Source organism: Eptatretus burgeri, chromosome 1 (assembly GCF_056783735.1).
Source record: "Eptatretus burgeri isolate ZD-2024b chromosome 1, Ebu_testis_v1, whole genome shotgun sequence".
NCBI lineage: Eukaryota > Metazoa > Chordata > Myxini > Myxiniformes > Myxinidae > Eptatretus > Eptatretus burgeri.
In genome coordinates this window covers 111840867-111861319 of record NC_140961.1, presented here as the reverse complement: position 1 = coordinate 111861319, position 20453 = coordinate 111840867, and the positions used below count along the sequence as shown (strand labels likewise).

Genomic DNA, 20453 nt, shown 5'->3' with positions numbered 1-20453 from the left:
TTTGTTTATTTTATCCACATGATTACATTTGTCCAAGTTCTAAACTATAATTACCTTCAGCATGGTTGCCTTGTACTTCAAATGCTGCTTTAACCAATCTTGTATTGTTCCTGGCTTTTTATGAAAGGAAATGAATGCTGACCTCATCCGTGAATTATTAGGCAGCATGAAAGGCATAATTATGGCATGAATAATAATAATTATGGCATAAATTAATGATGCCGTTAATAAAGATGGATGCTTTCTCACGAGACACTTTGAGAAAGATTATAATGATGATGCAGATGTACTACAGCTGAGATAAACCATTCTGGCCCAATATATTCAAAGTAAAAACTCTTAACTTGTGCGTTTGACAGCATTACAAAAATATGAATGCTTTTTAATATATACTGTAGTCCTAACTAATTAGGGATTTGAAAAGTTTTTTGTTAAACCTTTGGGCAAATAAAAAAAAGTGGTGACTGAACCAATTATTCAGAATGACAAAACAGAACACATCCAATCAAGTTGAGAATATGGGAAATGTCATCGTCAATCTTGGATCAAAAAACTGCAACTGTAAAAATTAATCATGATAAATAATTATCTTTAACCTCCACCATCGAAGATGGACGGAGGTTACTGTTTTCACCCCTGTCTGTTTGTTTGTTACTGACGAAATCTAAAGATTTCGTAAGAATATTGATGCCTTCCGTTTCTGTTTGTTTGTTTGTTTGTTTGTAGGCACGATAACTCGAGAAAGGAAGAAGCTACCAATGTCTAATTACACCACGTGATTCAGGAGGGTGATGGCTAGCGCTGATTATATTTTGGTCAAAATCAGTCAAAGGTCAAGGTCACAGTGAGGTCAAATATTCGATTTTTGATGGTTTGGTACAGATAACTCGAGAACGGAAGAAGCTACCAATGTCAAATTACACCACGTGATTCAGGAGGGTGATGGCTAGTGCTGATTATATTTTGGTCAAAATCGGTCAAAGGTCAAGGTCACAGTGAGGTCAAACACCCAAAAAATGATAACTCGAGAATGGAAGAAGCTACCAATGTCAAATTACACAACGTGATTCATGAGGGTGATGACTAGTGCTGATTATATTTTGGTCAAAATCGGTCAAAGGTCAAGGTCACAGTGAGGTCAAACATCCAAAACATTCGATTTTTGATGGTTTGGTGCAGAATCATCGTAGAAACTTCTGGTTTGCGTCGCTACCTTCTCCAGAGACAGCTTTTATTAGACAAGCTCCGAGGTCAAGTTGACGATTTCGTAAGTACCAGTCTATGACTGCTTGTTTGTTTGTTTGTTTGTTTGTAGGCATGATAACTCGAGAACAGAAGAAGATACCAATGTCAAATTACACCACATGATTCAGGAGGGTGATGGCTCGTGCTGATTAGATTTTGGTCAAAATCGGTCAAAGGTCAAGGTCACAGTGAGGTCAAATATTCGATTTTTGATGGTTTGGTACAGATAACTCGAGAACGGAAGAAGCTACCAATGTCAAGTTACACCACGTGATTCAGGAGGGTGTTGGCTAGTGCTGATTAGGTTTTGGTCAAAATCGGTCAAAGGTCAAGGTCACAGTGAGGACAAACATCCAAAACATTCGATTTTTGATGGTTTGGTACAGAATCATCGTAGAAACTTCTGGTTTGCTTCGCTACCTTCTCAAGAGACAGCTTTTATGATACAAGGTCAAAGGTCAAGTTGACGATTTCGTAAGGCCAAAAAAAAAAAAATGTTGCATTGGCGTAACGGGTCACTGAAAAATAGGGTAGGTAGGTAGGGATTTTTTTTTTTTTTTAATAAATCCCTCCCAAAATCTCCCTCGGCTCGAGTACCCCCTCTTTTTGTCGGCGACCCCCCCCCCACTCAAAAAAAACAAACTAGTACAGTGAACCTTGCCTAAATCGAACCTTGCCTTGCCTTCAGTTTCATTCTTACCTTGACAATGAATTCAGCTTCATTCTGATTTCCTGATTTGAACCAGACTGCTTCTTTGTCCAGCAATAGTATGATGCTATTGAACAATTGGTCCTTTGCATTTAGTCCCTGTGCCTGTGGCATGCCAGAACTACAATTCTTTTTCAGTCCCGAAAGATCAAATCTTCCTCGCCTTGCGCCTGCAGCCATGAGGATTTCAAAGGCATTCTTGGGCAGCTCAGCCTCAGACGTAGATGCCGAATCATCGCTGAGCCTGTGGCTGAAGTAACCCACGACGAAGCGATAACCGAAGTCGTCTAAGATAGACACCTTTTCCGCCGCCAAAACGTCCGAAAAGGACCCTCCATCACTGCTAGACTCTTGCACGGAGGAAAGTATTGGAGCAGTGTCACAATTTACGTCTGCAATTCCCTGAATGATATCTCCAAGCCTCGCATCTTTGTCGCATTTTCGTAAGACGCTGAACAGTTTTTTAGGCCCAAGCATGCCAGTAATCTTGATAGAGTACGCGGCCATGTTGGAAACAACAGACGACGTACTGATCGAGCGAGGCGCAATATCTCTCCCTCGTACAGATGATATGCAGAGCCGTTTCGCACACACACACACACACACACACACACACACACACACACACACACACACACACACACACACACACACACACACACACACACACACACACACACACACACACACACACGCAGCGAGCTAAACTATGACATATGCATAGCGCAGCGTGCAGCGGGTTCTGTCCGAAACACTTCCGGGTTTTTGCGATCGCGATCGCAATCAACAAGATACTTGATATCGATAAAAAAAAAACCGTAGGGTCGGCGGAATTTTTAGGGTCGGGCGGGTTACGCCAATGCAACATTTTTTTTTTTTGGCCTAAGTACCAGTCTATGACTGCTTGTTTGTTTGTTTGTGAACAGTATTACGGAAAAACTCCTTGACGGATTTCGACAAAACTTGGTGGGGGGATTAGGTATGGTCCAAGGATCATGCCATTCGATTTTGGACTTGGTCCAAAGTCCAATATGGCCGCTATGGCGGCCATTTTGAAAAAATATTTGAATTTTTGTTTTTGCATTTCTACATGTTTTAAGTGATTTCCAACCAAAAAAAAAAAATTGTTGGAGAAAAAAAGAAAAAAAAACAAAATTTTGCAACTTTTTTTCAACAAAATTTCGATTTTTTTTTTTGCATTTCTACATGTTATAAGTGATTTCCAACAAAAAACATCCCAAAATTATAATTGCGGCTGATTTTGGAACTTCAGCAGGATATACCCACGTAAAATCAATTTCTGTCTCAAGGAATCTAGTTATGACGAATGAATTGAGTATGTAAAAGTTAAAAGTAAAAGGGAAAGCTGCAAACTATAACTCTGAGCACTGTTGACGTCAAATTGAATGAATAGGATATCAGGTTCACTTGAGTGACCTAGCAGTATTGGCGGCGGAGGTTTTGCACTCTACCGAGTGCTCCCCCTCTAGTTTTCTCCTTGTTTTTGTGGTATATTTCTGCATATGTGAAGTGATGATAATAAAATCATTAATTATCAGACAAAAAATAATTGTGAGTATTTGAAAACACATCTATGTTTCACTTGAACATCCACAAAGATGTGATCAATGAGATGACTCTCATCTCAATTAATCGGTGCAAACAGGTTAAACCTTTATTCAGATCTCGTAGAAGTTCAAGAAATACTAAATCAGACATATTCAGAAAGTTGTGATGATGGCCGTCATGATATAGAAAACACAAGCACAACTGACTCAAAATGTTGTCCAGCAATCTTATGAAGTTAATCTGTTTTAATCAAATTAGATGTCATGATTGTATGCACAGGTCATGGGTGGTCAGCGGTTTAATGACCTTCCAAAGAAGTGGAAAGACACAACCTTTGCAATACAGGGAGCAATGTCTTGAAAAGAAGGCACCCACCTTGTCTGCTGATGTGAGTCTTGTCCATGGCTTGTCTGCCCGGCGGTCATAGTCCTGTACCTCTGCAACATCGATGTACTCACTGAAGTGCAAGATACGACGCTTTCTCAGCTCATTCACTGTGGGCCGCATGCTCAGCTAGGGATTATAGGATAAAGATCAAGGTGGTATGGGCATAAGGCTCGGATGGCATCTAAGACATTGTTTTAGCCACAGAAAAAGGTTGTTCAATACTCCAATCACTATGTTACCACACAATGCAGACCAGGCTTATTGGAAGAAAAAAAAAAAGGGATGCAACATAATTGGCATCTTCACAAAGAAGTAGAATAGTGTCTGTTGTTCTCATCACAGACAGGTTTCTGGCCTCTGTTTACTCCCACACATCTCTCTTTGGATCATGCTCCCTCTGCTCTTTCACCCCTCTGTTCCTCCTCTCGCCCCTCCAGATTGCACACTTTCTTCGTTTGTAAAAATCTGAAATTCCAGGCTCAATGCTTACCTCCACTCCTTTGTTACTCCCTTCTCAGGTCACTTGTGCAACCTCCCATCTTTGCATGTTCAACACCACTCTTCTTTCCAGAGCTCAAAGTTGGCAGTGGACCACCACCACTACCCATGATATATATATATATATATATATATATATATATATATATATATATATATATATATATATATATGTATATATATATATATATGTATATATATATATATATATATATATATATATATATATATATATATATATATATATATATATATATATATATATATATATATATATATATATATATATATATATATATATATATATATTTTACATCAATTCCTCATTTCCCATTCCCTATCTATGTGCAGGCTGCTAAATTTCATTCCCTCTTCTCTTTCCTCCGTTTTATCCATCCCTTTTGCACTGTTCTGTCTCCTACCCCACCGCCAACACCCTCCCTCCCCACCTGGAACGGAACTATTATAATAGTAATTACCTATTACTATCCCCAGATCTTCCTCCTGTATGACACGTTCCAAGATTGTGCCTTGCTTTATGGAATTGCTTTGCGGATTAACTGAGAAATTTAATGTATAAATAAACGCATAGTTATGTACATTAGCTATCAGTTGGGTTACATAAAAAAATATACCCAAATAATATAATATAATTTTCCACTCTCATTCATTTGCAGTCATGTATGATCGAGTTATCAGGTGTATTGAAATGTCTGATGTCGATGTCCATGCCACTAAAGGATATAACTATGCACATCGTTTGTAATCTCATCAAAATGTTGTTTTGATTTGCAGGTACACCCACTCTCTAAGGGAGCAGCAGGGGGGCAGGGGTGTCGTGTTATTATCCTCATTATTATTGCCAATTATTATTACTATAACTGTTGTTTATATTAGTATTATTAACAATAGTAGCAACTGTTTAAAAATGTAATCCTCTGTGTTTGTAGTTAATAATGTTTTGTTACTTATGCTAGGGGTGCCCCACAAAACGCAACGATAAGCTATTTATACACATTAACACGTTGTTGTTTAAAGAGAAAAAACCCCTTGGGAAGAGGAGATATTATTTGTATTAATATCGTTTGTAATAAAATTAATATTATGCTATTATCATTAGTGTTTGTAATACTTTTGATATTAGGAGCAACCTTGGGGGGGGGGGGGATGCCACAATAAGCTATCTCTAGACCTTAACACTGATTTTTCCAAAGGGAGAACATCTCCTTAGGGAGGGAAATTAAGTCGCTACAACCTCCATCATGTGACCCTTAGTCCTGTCAAATTTGGTTGAGATTGCATAAGTAACGACTGAATGTACCATAGCCAGACAGCAGACTGACACCGAATCACGTATTTCAGTATGATGCTCATGATCACTTGGCATCATTTATTTTTCGAGAAGTTCCACAAAATGTTACATTTTCAATTGTAAATTTGAGAATGCTGCAAATTTCACCCTGACCTTTAGTTTATAAGTCACAGATAAACAATTACTTTACATAGATGAACAATTTTGTTTTTGAGGAATTTGTCTTGAGAGCGTTGTAACGAACACCCATAATCAGTTGTTTCCTGTATTAATGCACGTGCTGAAAATAAAGATGGCAGAAGGAGGGTGGAACAGTAAATAATTATGAATGCAAATTACTATCAATCCTGTTGAGATTTACTGCCTATTGTGTTCACAGTATCGTCATGCTCGTCTGCCAAGGAGTTACGGATTAAAGAGCACTCTGCCATTAAAATCAACTGACAAATAATGTCAAACTTTTCTTTCACATAAAGGTGGAAGTTATCAAATTGATAGGCAGATTTATGCACAATGGGATAACAACAACTCAAAGCATTAATTTAATTACTCTAACAATCATGATGCAGGCATCATTTTACCTTTTATTGTGAAAATCTCAGAAGTTCTCATCATTATCATTTAAAGTGTTTTGCATCAAGTTTTTACTTTTAATCTTTAGAGCAGAACTTTTCTCCAACCTTTCGTGTGAGGTTTCGTTTGAGTTCACTCTTTGCTTGCTTCTCTTCTTCTGTATTTCTTTCTGAATGAAGCACACAAGTATTACACCAATTAATTATACATGACAGTCAGATTTATCAATCATTTTGGCATATTTACCTTTGTTTCCATTCTGGATTTTTTTTTAATTCCACTTTGAACATGGTGAACTTTTAGTTTCAACAGTAGGAAGGCATTACCATGGTTACCAAACCCAAATGATGACAAAGGCTGACTATTTTCTCAAGGCAGCATAACAAGGTGTTGGTTGTTATGGTTGCTGGTTGAAATGTCATTCATGTTTTGGGCTTGAGTATCATTGGTGTATGATTCTTACTCTATATACTCCATGAATTACTCACCTTTCAAAATATTCCTTTGCTGAAGTTCGACTGCAGTTGGCCGTTGGCTGAGACGTCTGAGGGGGTCAAGTCAAATGGGGGGTGGGGGAGGAGGGGGTAAATAAAAGGGATCAGAGAATTTCTCAACATGCCATATTGAGCATACAACACTGAGCATTGCATACAGCAACAAAAAATTTCTGCATTCGTTGTGGGTGGAATATCACTCAACTTTCATGTATTTGTTGTTGTGGGTGCAATATGTCAGAGTAATGATTCAGAGTTGTTCGACTTAAACATTATAAGTCTCCATAGATGATTGAATGAGCTGAAAACATTAAATTTTACGATGATATAGGTGCTTTATCATCTTTCATAATCCATTTCCTAACATCAGTGCGAGCCATTTCTGACTTGTCATTTCATAATGGGCCATGTACTTATTACCGTGGCAAATTTGGCAAAATTTTTAACCTTTTGACTGCTTTTCACAGCATTCTATGCTGGCCAAACTCCACTCTCCAATGCTCCAACCCCCATCTACTCTGCCTCACACAAGATATGCAGTTGAACGTTGCATCCACAATTTAATACCAGTTCTATATTGTTGGAGCACCCTTGAATTGTTAAAACTTATGCCAAACTAATATTTGTTCCAGAAAATTAGTAGAAACATGATAGTCAGTATGTCAGTAATTTCACATTTTTGAAAACGTTTTCATGCAAAAACATCAACATATTTTTGGAGAAAGAACATTGTATTATCTTGTTCTAAATAACAGATGCGTTACATGGAGTGCTCATGTCATTTAATTGGCATTCAGGGATGGCTCCCAAAAGTCCACGATACTCTGACCAGAAACATTTTGCAACATTACAACATGGGAACACAAAACCAAATGTATAATCAACTAAACAGCACAGATCTCTGAACAAGATGCATCTGGGTTTTAACTTTCCCGCATACATATCCACAATATCTGGTGTATCGACAATGTAGGTGAAATACAATGAAGTATGTAAATTAAATGTTGTTGGAGTTAAGGTCTGTTTGAACAGGACTGACCAGGGTTAATCAACAACAACAACAACAACAACAACAACAACAACAACAACAACAACAACAACATCTGTAAGAAGTTTGGCTTCCACTCGATTTTAGTATGTAAGCTTATAATATGGGTAATAGATATTAAAGGTGGGAGAAGGATCCATAACAATATTGGTCACATTGTTTTGCGATTCATCTCGTCAGTGACGATGAAAAGTTGATGAAAGCATCGAATAGCTGAAGTCTTTATGATCATAAGTTATCTGTTCAATTCCATTGGAGAATTTTGGCAACATGACAGGAAGTACATGTTTTAAACAAATTACCAAAGCTGCTTAGTACAAGTAAGTTCTATTCTGCAACTGGTCCAGACAGCATCAGCCCACGTGTCCTTAAAACCTGCTCCTCTGCTTTTGGTCATCCTCTCTCTGTTCAAGATCATCTGCCATCTGCGTGGAAATCAGCAAACATTACCGCTCTGCATTAAAAAGGTACAAAAACGACAGACCAATCAGTCTTCTCCCAAACATCAGCAAGGTTAAGGAATCCATCGTGGCTTCAGACATTAAATCCTTCCTCTTCTCCAAAGGCTTGATTTCCGATCATCAATGTGGATACAGTCCAGGTCACTCTCCCTGGATATGCTGCTTCTGCTCTCCCAACAATGGATGGAGGTCCTCAATGACAGACATGAAATTAGAGCCACATCCTGAGACATATCGCGTGCTTTTGATACAGTCTGGCACCCTGCTCTGCTCACCAAACTCTCTTCCTATGGTATCCAAGGCCATCTCCACTCATGGCTCACACAGTTCCTCTCCTGTTGAAGCCAACGTGTGGCCCTAAATGGAGTTATTTCATCCCCCCTTCCTGTCCAGGCTGGAGTTCCTCAAGACAGTGTTCTGGGCCCTGTTCTTTTTCTGGTTTTCATCAATGTTCTCTCCGAATATCTGAAAAATCCTCTTTATCTGTTTGCTGATGACTCCACCCTCTGCCGTACCATCTGCTATCCCTCAGACCAGCAAGCAGCAGCTTCTTTGCTCTCTGCAGATCTGGGTAAAATTACAAACTGGTCCAACACATGGAACATGTCTTTCAATCCTAACACATCTCACCCTATCACTATGTCTCTCTGAAAGGACCGTTTTCGAACCCCCCCCCACCCTCCCCTATATACTTTCTCAACAACCTGCTGGAAGAATTCCTTTCATTCAAGCTTCTGGGTCTCACTATCTGCCATGATGTTTCCTCAGAAAGCCACATTTCAAACCTGGCCTCCAAAGCCAGTCACCAACTGGGAATCCTCCGTCGTGCAAAGTCCTTCCTCGGCCAACCTGAGCTCCTGAGCACTTACAAAGCTTTAGTCCACAGCCTGATGGAGTACTGCTCTCCCCTCTGGGCTGTTGCTTCTGCTTCTCACCTTTCTCAGCTTTACGCTGTAGAAACCAAGGCATTTCGGATCATTGGTATCTCCCGCAGTGAGGCTGAGTCTTTGGACCTCTCACTCTCTCACTGCAGGCAGGTCGGTGGTCTTTCTGTCTTCTACCATCTCCTCTCTGGTCTCGCCCCCCTGCTCTGTCTGCGATATGTCCCCCCCCCCAATATTTCTGCAGTGCACTCAATGTCTGCCAGCAAACCCCTGCTGGTAACACTACCAAAATCACAAATTACTGCTCACCTATCTCTTTTATTCCTCTTTTTTCCCACCTTTGGAATAAACTCCCACACTCTCTTCAATCCCATTCTTCCCTCCAGGCCTTCAAAACAGCTGCTCACCACCACCTCTTATCTTCCCCCATCCAGAACCTCGATGTTTTCTCCCACCATTAATCCACCCCAAACCCACCTCCTTCAAATTCCCTGCTTTCCTTCCTGAAAGTCCCTGTACTGTCCATCTTGTTTACCCCATGTTCCGTGCCCCCTCCCTCTCCCTTCCACAGATCTAATGTCTCTGTTCCACACTGTTTTGTCCTTCCCTCTCCTGCCCCGCTTGTCTCATGCTCCCCCCCCCCTTGCTGTGTGTTGTGTGTTAGCTCTCATACGAGCCTTGGCAATGTATACAAAAACATAATAAAAAAAGTTGCTCTTATATTTAACTTAAGAATCAACATGTATGTTTATTTGTTTTGATGTTGGCTCAAAGTATACTGCTGGCTTCAAAAAAACATCGCTCCACCATAATTGGGTTTACTGTTTCTCTAAAATATCCATCTTTTCCAGTTTTGACAATTACTATAAAATGACTCTCAGGTTCGTCAAACAAACAAGGAATAGTGGATAGATGTCACTTTAAAAAAATGCAGCGCTTGGAATAGTGCTCGGAAAATTGGACAAAAACAAAAAAGGTTTTGTGTTTAAAACAAAGACAACCCTTCAATATGGTTCTTTTATTGTTTTTCTTCATGCAATTTTTTTTGTTCAAAAGTAATCTCTGCATGCCTTCCTTTAGGTAAAATCAATATATGAAAGAGTTGAACACATCATTGTGATCATAGATTGAGTAATACAATGAGTGGAATGAATAATAAAAAGGCTATAGAAGCAGTGAGCACGAACCGGGTGAGCTCAGTGCTGATAATTGTCCTGGCCTGCTTCCACCCATCACGGGGAAGCGACTGCGTGCCATCTTTATGCGCCTTGTTGCCCGGATGAATTGCCAGAGAGTCAATACGGGCAATCTTCCTCACCCAGTCTGGAATGGTAGAGTTGATGACATGTAATAAAGATGGTCACAAAATAAAAGACATCCATCAGAATCTTTTGAAGTACAGGTGCAATAACTTTTAGTCATTTACAGAGTTAATCAAGAACGTATGTTCATTCATATTCTGAAATAATGGACTTTTGATCAACAAGTCTGTGGCTTGGCATTTAAAGCCAATTAACAAGGTTAAAATAAATTAAAAAGGATTTATGAACAATTTTGTGATTTTTTTTTTTTTTTTTTTGCAGGAATAGAGAGTGTAGGGCCCATTTTACTATGATTACAACATTGCAAAGTTTTCAAAAGTTTATCTAAATGCTGGTAAACTGCATGGGGAAATAGCTGATGCTCTGCCTGATAGACTGAAAGGAATGAGATAGCATGTCACGTGCCTTGACATAACCAGCGACAAAGCAGTTACTGACATTAACAACTCCAGATCTCAATATATACAGTACCTAGAAACATGAGCAAAGGATGCAATGGAAATAAAATAAACAGAATTCATAAGTTAACATACAACTGCAACAACTTGAGTTCCTGCAAAGAGTTTCTCTCGAAGGATCACCATCAACGTGCGTGCCATCCCCACATGATAATTTCTAAAACTCTCCTTAGTCTGAATATTCAGAGGAAGAGAGTTTAAGTACCATATGATCTGGTGTATAAGCCACACCTTTTTTATCAGCAAAAAAGGTAAAAGTTTGGGGTGCAGTTAATACACAGGTATAGAAAAAAAATCAGTCATAAAAACGATCAATGCTGAATTTCAATTGTATTCCAAAAGAACACTTTTTTTTTTAGCAGTCAGAACTGCTGTTCAGCTCAATTCCACCTTTTAAATTTTGCAAATCGGTTCAGGTTAAGAGTTTGTACAGCGTTTTATTAACCGTGTGCAGAAATTAATAAAAGCAACGCTCAGAAATGTCCGGAGAGACCCGGAGTTTAGGTGCGTGGTGAATATAGAGCCTCGCGGCTCTGAAAATGCCATTAAACACAAAATAAGAAGAACACCTGGTCTCACATCAAAAGAAGAACAACTGATCTCACATCAAAAGAAGAACACCTGATCTCACATCAAAATAAGAATTATTCACAATAGCTAGAGTCTAATAACGGAGGACCCACCTTAAATAAGCTTGTGCGCAATGTGGCGATCAACACTCCTGGTCATGAAAAGGACCGATTCACTGTCAAGCTCGCCTGCACTGCAGACGGTGGCAAGCTTCCCCCATATGTTGTGTTGAAGAGGAAAACAATGCCCAACGACAAGTTTACAGCTGGCGTCATTGTGCACAGCAGAAGGGGTGGATAGACACGGGACTGGTCCAGGACTGGGTCTGCACAATCTGGATTAGTAGGCAGGATGGTGGTCTCTTCCGCCGATGGAGCATACTAGTCCTGGATGCATTCAGTTGTTACAAGACCGATGACACCAAAGCGTTGCTCTGTCGGACCTACACCGATCTCGTCATCAACAAAGGTGGGATGATATTGCTCCTGCAGCCCCACAATATGTCCATCAACAAGCCATTCAATGACGGGCTATGTCACTGCTGTTCCGACTGGATAATGAGTGGGGAAAAAACCTACACCAAGAGTGGGAGGATGAGAAAGGTTGACCTTCCGATGATCTGCGGCTGGATCATCAAAATGTGGGAGGAGATACTGTTGGACATCATCAAGCACATATGCCTGTTGTTGGCTTAATGGTGAGGGTGGTGGGCTTGGGATCCTAGGATCCTGAGTTCAAATCCCCCTTGGCTGTTGAATTAATACCTGATGGGTTTTACTCTGCCTGTCATCCTTCCGAGGTCGGCAAAATGAGTGCAAGATTGCTGGTATCCTGTGTCGGTTACCCATTAGCCTGTGTCGGATACCCAATGTCCAGGATTGTACCCAATAGCCAAGGAGACTGCTTAGGCAGCAACAATGCTCTACACAGAATATTGTCACAATGGATGGATGGATGGATCATCAAGCAAGCGTTTCTGAAATGCTGCATCTCCAACAACATGGACGGCACAGAGGACGACATCATTTGGGAGGAGGAGGCTGCAAATGACGGTGATAGCAATGTAGACAGCGATGGGGACTTGCTCTACCCTGATGCAGAGAAGTAGTTACACGCCATCTTCGATAAGGAAAGCATTGGCGAGGATCTCCTCAGGTTGAGCTGAATAGCTTAATCAAACCCAAACGGCCCTTTTTAGGGCCACAAATCCACAATAAATATGTACGATAATGGTATGAATCCCTTTTCTTCCTTTTTCTTGTAACAAAAAAAATCCTCTTTATAATATTAAAATATAAGAAAGAAAAATAAAAACTTCTTGGCATCCTCTCCTCTCTTAAACTTCTTGAAAATGAGAATAATACTGAGACAACATTAAGTGGACATGGAGTAAGCATGTTGATAACTCCGTCACTTTGTTCCGTACAAAGTTAATGTCCCAACGTATTCAGATCTCGATCGGAAAATTAAATGATCAATATATTCATTTCTTTTGAGGGCGACAAACATGGTGGCCATTAATACACCGGAAATACGGTAGTAAAGTGTGTCACAAGTTGGGAATGTGTATATCTTCAACATTTCTCTCATGTCAAATGCATTCTAAATTGATAGAACAATCTCTACTGAGCTTTGATGGAGTCAAGGTCTCCCACAGAATGCTATGTCTCTCTATCGAGTGCAGCCTGTGGCTGCTGGTTGCATCATTGGTTGGGACGCGGCTATGCCGCTGATGCAGTGTCCCCTTACCAGTACACTGATACTCATTTTGCCAACCTCGGAAGGATGACGGGCTGAGTCAACCTCCTAGTGTATATTAATTCAGCAGCCAACGGGGCTTGAACTCAGGACCCTAGGATCCCAAGCCGCCACCTTAACCACTAAGCCAACACCAAGCTAGAATACTATGTATCCAGACATTTCTAATCACAGAGTATTTTGTGAAGTGAAAGAAACCAATTCCTGAACCCCTTTGCTGTTGAACCTTGAAGCTGCAGAAAACAGCATCTTGCCAAATAATTATCTGATATTTAAACACACCTCGTTTACACTAATGCCAGTTGTTTAATTTGCCCGTCGTTGCTGATATCACGCATTTTATCATTGGCGAGTGCTTCCAGAGAATATGCATGCTTAAATTGAGTACAGCAGGGAAAGATGTCCTTGTCAGGAATAGTGGGGCAAGATGACCCCCAATTCTCCCCATTAAAAACTTCATGGTCCTGGATATATGTTTAGCATCGTGACTACCTGCACCAGAGGCCTCTCACTGACAGTATAGTAGGCAATTACAAATGAAAAATGTTGTTTATTGAAAAAACAGGATTGGATAGGATGCATTTCTACAAAGCTCTATATTTCCTGCCTGAGGCATCTTTGTTCTCATTCTGCCACACCTTGTACATCTGAGGCATCTGCCCCACCTTGTTCTCATTGTTAATTTTAACCCATTTATTGACTTTCAACAGCTTATTATAAACATTTTAGTGTTTTTATTTCTCTGCAAAATCTAAGCTCATAAATATATGAACTTTAATTCTATGCAAGAGCTTGCGGGGTAGACTCGGGGGTATGCACATCCTTCAGTTGTATAGTTTGGGTTTGAATTTCAGCCCAGCTATAAACTGTCATCCTGGTGTTTCATCTGCAGAGAAGCATCAACGTACGAGCCATCCCCAGGATGAATGTTAAACTGGGTGTCGTGTCTGCTATCATTGATTGGTGGACGTTAAATATCTCTGTGTCTTTTGCGAGGAGCAGGTGAGCTATCGCCAGCAACCTTGCCAAGTTCCAAAATTCCTGCCCCATCACTGCAGGTAAAGGCACACCACCTAGTATAATCTTTGCAATGCAGCTGTTTTGGCAACATTGAGTCTGCCTTCGGCCAGAACACCAGAAATAAGAAAGACCTTCATACACTCCTGAAACAATTGCAAAATGTCTCATCAATCCTACAGCAATTTTAACTAACCTTCCACATAGTTATTTTAATAATAGCAAATATCTGTCTTCCATGAGCCTAGACTTTGTTCATGAAATTAAAAAACAAGGCTTAATTAATTTAACAGAACAATCACTTTAATTATTCATGTGTTCGACCAAGTTTCAAACTGATGAGTCATAGAACAGTTTGGACAAGTGTAGTTTTACCTACAAAATTAGTAAATCACACATACATGAAAATGTTATTGATGATTGCGACATTAAATAATGATCAATGAAAGTTAGGTTAATCAAAATTGCATTTTTTTTCTTGTAAAACTAAATGGATATCTTAGGTTTGTGGAAAAGTTGGCCGTTGCTAAAAAAAATTAAACAATAATAAAAAGTGGACAACGGAATAAGTCCTAAATTGTTTGTGTGAGTTTAGATTCGTTGTTTAGATTAAAAACCGAAAAATGAAGAAGTTATAACTTCACTGATGATTATGAATGACAGACAAAACATCATGTCAGGTCAAATCAACACGAGGTTTATCGAGGTGTACTAACCACCACGGGAAGGAAAGAGAAACTGATATTCAAGGTGTTAATCCACAATAATGTCATTAACCCTTCCTCTCTGTCTCCAACAAAGCGTAAATGCCCAAAACATCGGCATCACCTTACTTCCCACAACGATTATCACAGTTGATGTTTTTCAGCAACTTTCATTTTTGTTGTCACGGTTGTACGAAACAAAATTTCGTCAAATATGTTTGATCGTGAAGATTTAGCTTAAAATTTTCCTGAATTTGACAACTTTCAAATCACTCAAGACCAATCTCATTTTGCCATTTGCAAAACATGGTGGGAGATGGATGGGGCCATCTGTGCCGGGATAGAGTCAGGGGGTTGGAGTGGCTGGTGGGTTGGGAGGTTTTTTATGTTCAAATCATGATCACCAAACCTACATTAACATTTTGCGTTTTTTATTTTTCTGTAGTATTTTTTTTCCTCCCCATAATTTTTGAAAATGTTTATCTTTATTAAATGCTTATTTAATAGGCTGTGATGTTGGTTTTGTTAATCCATGCTAATTTTGAACTTTCATTTTAGGGTTAGCAAAAAGTACTTCAAAGCCAGATTGAGTGAAAATATTCATCGTGTGGAGGTAAGTTTTGGTGTTGAAGGGGGATATTATAGTCCGGTCAGTTAGGGTCAAAATATTTACAGACTGGACAAAAGCACCAAACTTGGTGAGAAGGTAGATTAGAGTCCAGAGATTAATTTTTAAAAAGGATACCGTGACGATCGATTCTCTGTTCAGTACCAAACGGGCCTAAACTTGGCCCAGATCGACGGGCGTGATGCCAGAGTATCGGTGTGGAGGAACTATGGAACATCAACAATGGTGGCAGTAAGTTGTGCTCTGTATTCATGTCATTCTTTCGCATTAGAAAATCCATTTTCGGGGTAGAAAAGGGAGTGGTAGGTCGCGTTATGACACCAAATATGATTTTACTCGTCCATACATCCCAATGCTGCAGCTCTAGTAGAGGCGTGTTGTTCGGTTGTAGTTGTGCAAAGCAATGGCAATTTTTACGACGCCAGCCACCCGCCAGAAAAATGATTTTTAATGATAGCCCTACATTACATGCAGATCTGTTGCCTCACCCACAGCAGAGTTATTGCCCCCCTCCCCACAAAAAATGTGACCTTGCAATCTGACTACCCTGCCCAATGGCTGACTGTTATTATTATTTATTTAATATAACGTGAAGAAGGTAAACGTATTTTATGAATCAAAAAATATAGGTCGCTTTATGTTTTTATGAACATTTTCATGTATGATGATGATACATGCAGATCTGTTGCCTCACAGCAGAGTTATCCCCCCCCCCCCCAAATTGAAAATGTGACCTTGCAGTTAGACTACCCTGCCCTATTATTGGCTGGCTTTATTGGAATGAAGCCATTATTTGGAATGGGTGGTTTTGAGGCCTGTACCAGTGTTGTATTATTGCCAGCTCTCATACTGAGCAATAATACCTGTACTCAGTCTTGAGGGATATTCCTTCTTTTAAATTTCTAATATGATTATGGATAACAGGATGAAAATAACATCTCAATGATGTGATAAGACAATGAATGTTGTGATGATCAATGATAATTATTGACTCTTGACAGCTGAGCTTAGTGGGCCCCACCACCAACCAACTCGCCATCATAGCATACTTATACAGACCACATCATCAGGCAGTCAGCATCTATCTTCATCATTATTTATATCTGATTCTGATGACTGATTGATTTTCTGATATTTGTTTCTGGCCTATCAAATCTTGTGGTCTTTTCATTCATATGAATGTCATTAAATTCTTTTGTATGGTTCCTTTTTTGTCATTCTCATCAAACTGGCATATAAGGGCTTTGTTTGCAATTACAACGAGCAGTCTGCTTTTTTTGTTGAATCAATAGTTTTTGTTAACCGAGGGATAACTATTAAACTGTTTACTATCTGTTGAGTCTCCCAAGAGGCCATAAAAATCTTGAAATATCACAGTTTTAGTGTATTGAAAAAACCAAGCTGTTAGGGTTAGCCTCTGCAAGTGCCCTTGCAACAGGAACAAAAATAGGAGCGAATAAACGTGAGTACAACTTACATTTCATTGCCATTAAGCATATCCACCTGTGGTCAAGGGTGACCTGAATGAAACAGTGTTCAGGTACATGTCGCTGTTTTTCCACTTGACCATTCGTCACGTACCACGTTGTGGGATGTTTCTTGGCTCAGCGTCCAGTTTTCGGTATTATCGCTCGTATCATTATTATACAAATTAATTAGTTTCTGATCCTGTTAATATGCTGTTCGGAATGTTTTATTACGTGCATTTCTCTTGCGTGCGCATCGGAATTTAAAGCTCCATGCGCAAAATTTCGAGATTTTAAAAAAACAGGTGTCATATTCTGACGTTATTAGATTTGTTTAGAACATTATAATGTTTCCTCTATCAACATGCAAAAAGGTCTTATACATTATAAAACTGTCGATTGAGAAGCGAAATGTTTCCACCATCCTAGCTAAGTGGTCTCATCAATTATGGAGAGATTTTTGAGCAAAATAGACTTATATTGTAAATTGGTGTAAAGTGACCTTTTGACCTTGAAAATTGACCTTCAAAATCAAGGTCGGACGTGTCTCCTTTTCTCAAAATGTTTACTTTGGTGCCCTCTATCTACATGCCAAATGTGGTGCTTTTGTTCAGTCTGTCACTGTTTGGCCATTTTTTTACCCTAACTGACCGGACTAATTAGTGTTTAAAGTTTATTTGCATACGTTGAAGTAACAGTGTACATGATAAATATGTATATTGCTACTTAGCACAGTTCAGTTTTCCTTGAATAATATGCATGTGATGTTGTTCATTCACTTATTGACCAACAAAAAAATTACGTTTCATTCACTTATTTCTACATTAAAAGCTTTTATTAATGGAATTCTCAATTTATTCTGCACACTGTTCTGTTGTTGCAAACAGATACTTTCACTCTGGCCTATACTTCAATAACTGCAGATGAAGTTCTGGCAGGAGTGTATAAAATTGCTTAGACAAGGTTCCAATGTTTACTTTGAATGGGTCGAAGAGAAGAGCAGGAGAGGGGTATGAGGTGGAAAGAGGTCAAAAATTCTGCAATACTTGCGGACATAAATAGATAGCCTGTTCCACTTTTAATCAACTAAAAAAAGTATTAAAGCATTTGTTCATTTGTAGAATACTTCACAGGTGCACAAGACAAATTTACTTACCTGAAATTGGAACTTCCTCTTCCTCTTCCTCTTCCTCATTCTCATCATCATCATCATTCTCTTGATACAAAATTGGTCCATCATCTGAATCTGAATCTGAATATGTCACATCGTTATGTGCATCATTTTCTTCCACATATTTTAACTCTTCACCATCTTTCTGCCTCACATTATTCTCCTCAACATTTTCATTGTTTACTTCCTCTGAATCATCAATAAGTACCACTCTTGCAATCAGGGATTGTGGTTCATTGGATGGTTCTCCAGGAACACGCCAATAGGACTGTGCTTCAACTACATCATCTGCTTGAATGACGAGCTTGCTGAGGAGGGAAACAAGAAGACAAGAGTTTTCATCTTTACTTAATTGATTCATTCCTGTCTCAAAAACCTTACAGAACTGAAATAAAATGTGAAAATATTTGTAGTATGTTGACACACACACACACACACACACACACACACACACACACACACACACACACACACACACACACACACACACACACACACACACACATATATATATATATATATATATATATATATATATATATATATATATATATATATATATATACATATATATATATATATATATATATATATATATATATATATATATATATATATATATATATATATATATATATATATATATATATACATATATATATATATATATATATACATATATACATATATACATATATATATATATATATATATATATATATATATATATATATATATATATATACATATATACACATATATATATATATATATATATATATATATATATATATATATATATATATATATATATATATATATATATATATATATATATATATATATATATATATATATATATATATATATATGCATATATATGCACAAACACATATACTCCTCCCATGCTCTTCCAGCCAAAGGAAGCTGCATAATGCAACCATGAAAGGCTACCAAAGGTTAGCCCATTGCTGTTTCACACCGCATTCCCTTCCCCTCGCACTGCATTCCATTCGCTTCCCCTCACACTGCCTTCCCTTTCCTTCACTCTGCCTTCCCTTTCCCCCACGCTGCCTCTCCTCCAACTTTACTCCCAATGAACATCTCCGAGCAGTTTCCGCATTCTGTATTAACGTGTTGTTTTGACATTCCCCATTTCGTTCAATCCTGTACAACCCCCACCCCCCTCCCACACACCTTTCTCCACAAGTCGCACTACAAAATGCAAGCCCGGATCTCACTGCCCTCATGCTTGCCCCTCACAAACTCCTTCCCACCTCCATACTTACCCCTCCTTTCCCTCACGCCCTCATCGAGTGTTTAGCGACATTTGGTGAGGCATTGCTCCTCTCAATCCCCCTCCCCTTACTCACACTTACCACCTTCCCATCTTCATCATTCTTCACCTCCTCCTAGCTCCCACCCCTCCTGCTCCCCCTCCTCACTCCCCCACCCTTCCTTTCTCCCACCTCCTTAATATTCCCATCAGTGAAGCGACGGGTTTTATTTGCTAACACACACACACACACACACACACACACACACACACACACACACACACACACACACACACACACACACACACACACACACACACACACACACACACACACACATATTTGATATTGTTATGGATTTCAGAATCAGATCCGACGAATGCATACAAACATTTTGGTCCTCCGACAGTTATTCCCCTAAATGCATGTCCAGGATAGACCCATCCACATGTCTGGTGGGATTCTAACTTTGATGCATTGAGAAGGGTAAATAATAGATTCCTTTCTCATGGAATGGCCTTTTTCTCTTTAGGACAGACACATTCATGTACGTGATATAGCCTTTAGCCCAACGGAGGCTTGTCTACCCCCTTTCCATCAGGACACATTGGCTTGGTGGTGCACGATTTATTTATACCTTGGACTTACAGGACGTTTGATTTCGCACACCGCCGGCTTTTCCTGAGCAGTTATTCTGACGGTCAAATATAGCTGTGGATTATTTACCTCACCCACCTCTTTCCATCGACTTCCGACACCCACCTCTTTCACCTGCATTGACACCCACCTTTTTCCATTGATGTTTGAAACACCGTTCAGCAGCTCTATGGACGCTAACTGGCTCTTTGTCGTATGGGGCTGAACATTGAGGGGATAATTGTTGATGTTTTATGAGCGCTTCA

At 39.3% G+C, this 20453-nt stretch overlaps 1 protein-coding gene across 2 annotated transcripts in view; it reads right to left on the bottom strand.

Annotated features, from left to right (window-relative positions):
* The window catches only part of LOC147035190 (uncharacterized), a 118925-nt gene that overhangs the window by 10222 nt on the left and 88250 nt on the right, over positions 1-20453 (bottom strand). For both annotated transcript variants that reach the window (XM_085895080.1, XM_085895089.1), the window contains 5 exons: positions 18260-18582; positions 10368-10503; positions 6782-6837; positions 6401-6462; positions 3899-4036 (listed from right to left, as the gene is read on the bottom strand). In XM_085895080.1, coding sequence (XP_085751206.1) covers positions 3899-4036; positions 6401-6462; positions 6782-6837; positions 10368-10503; positions 18260-18582 — 715 coding nt within the window. The remainder of the gene's footprint in view (positions 1-3898; positions 4037-6400; positions 6463-6781; positions 6838-10367; positions 10504-18259; positions 18583-20453) is intronic.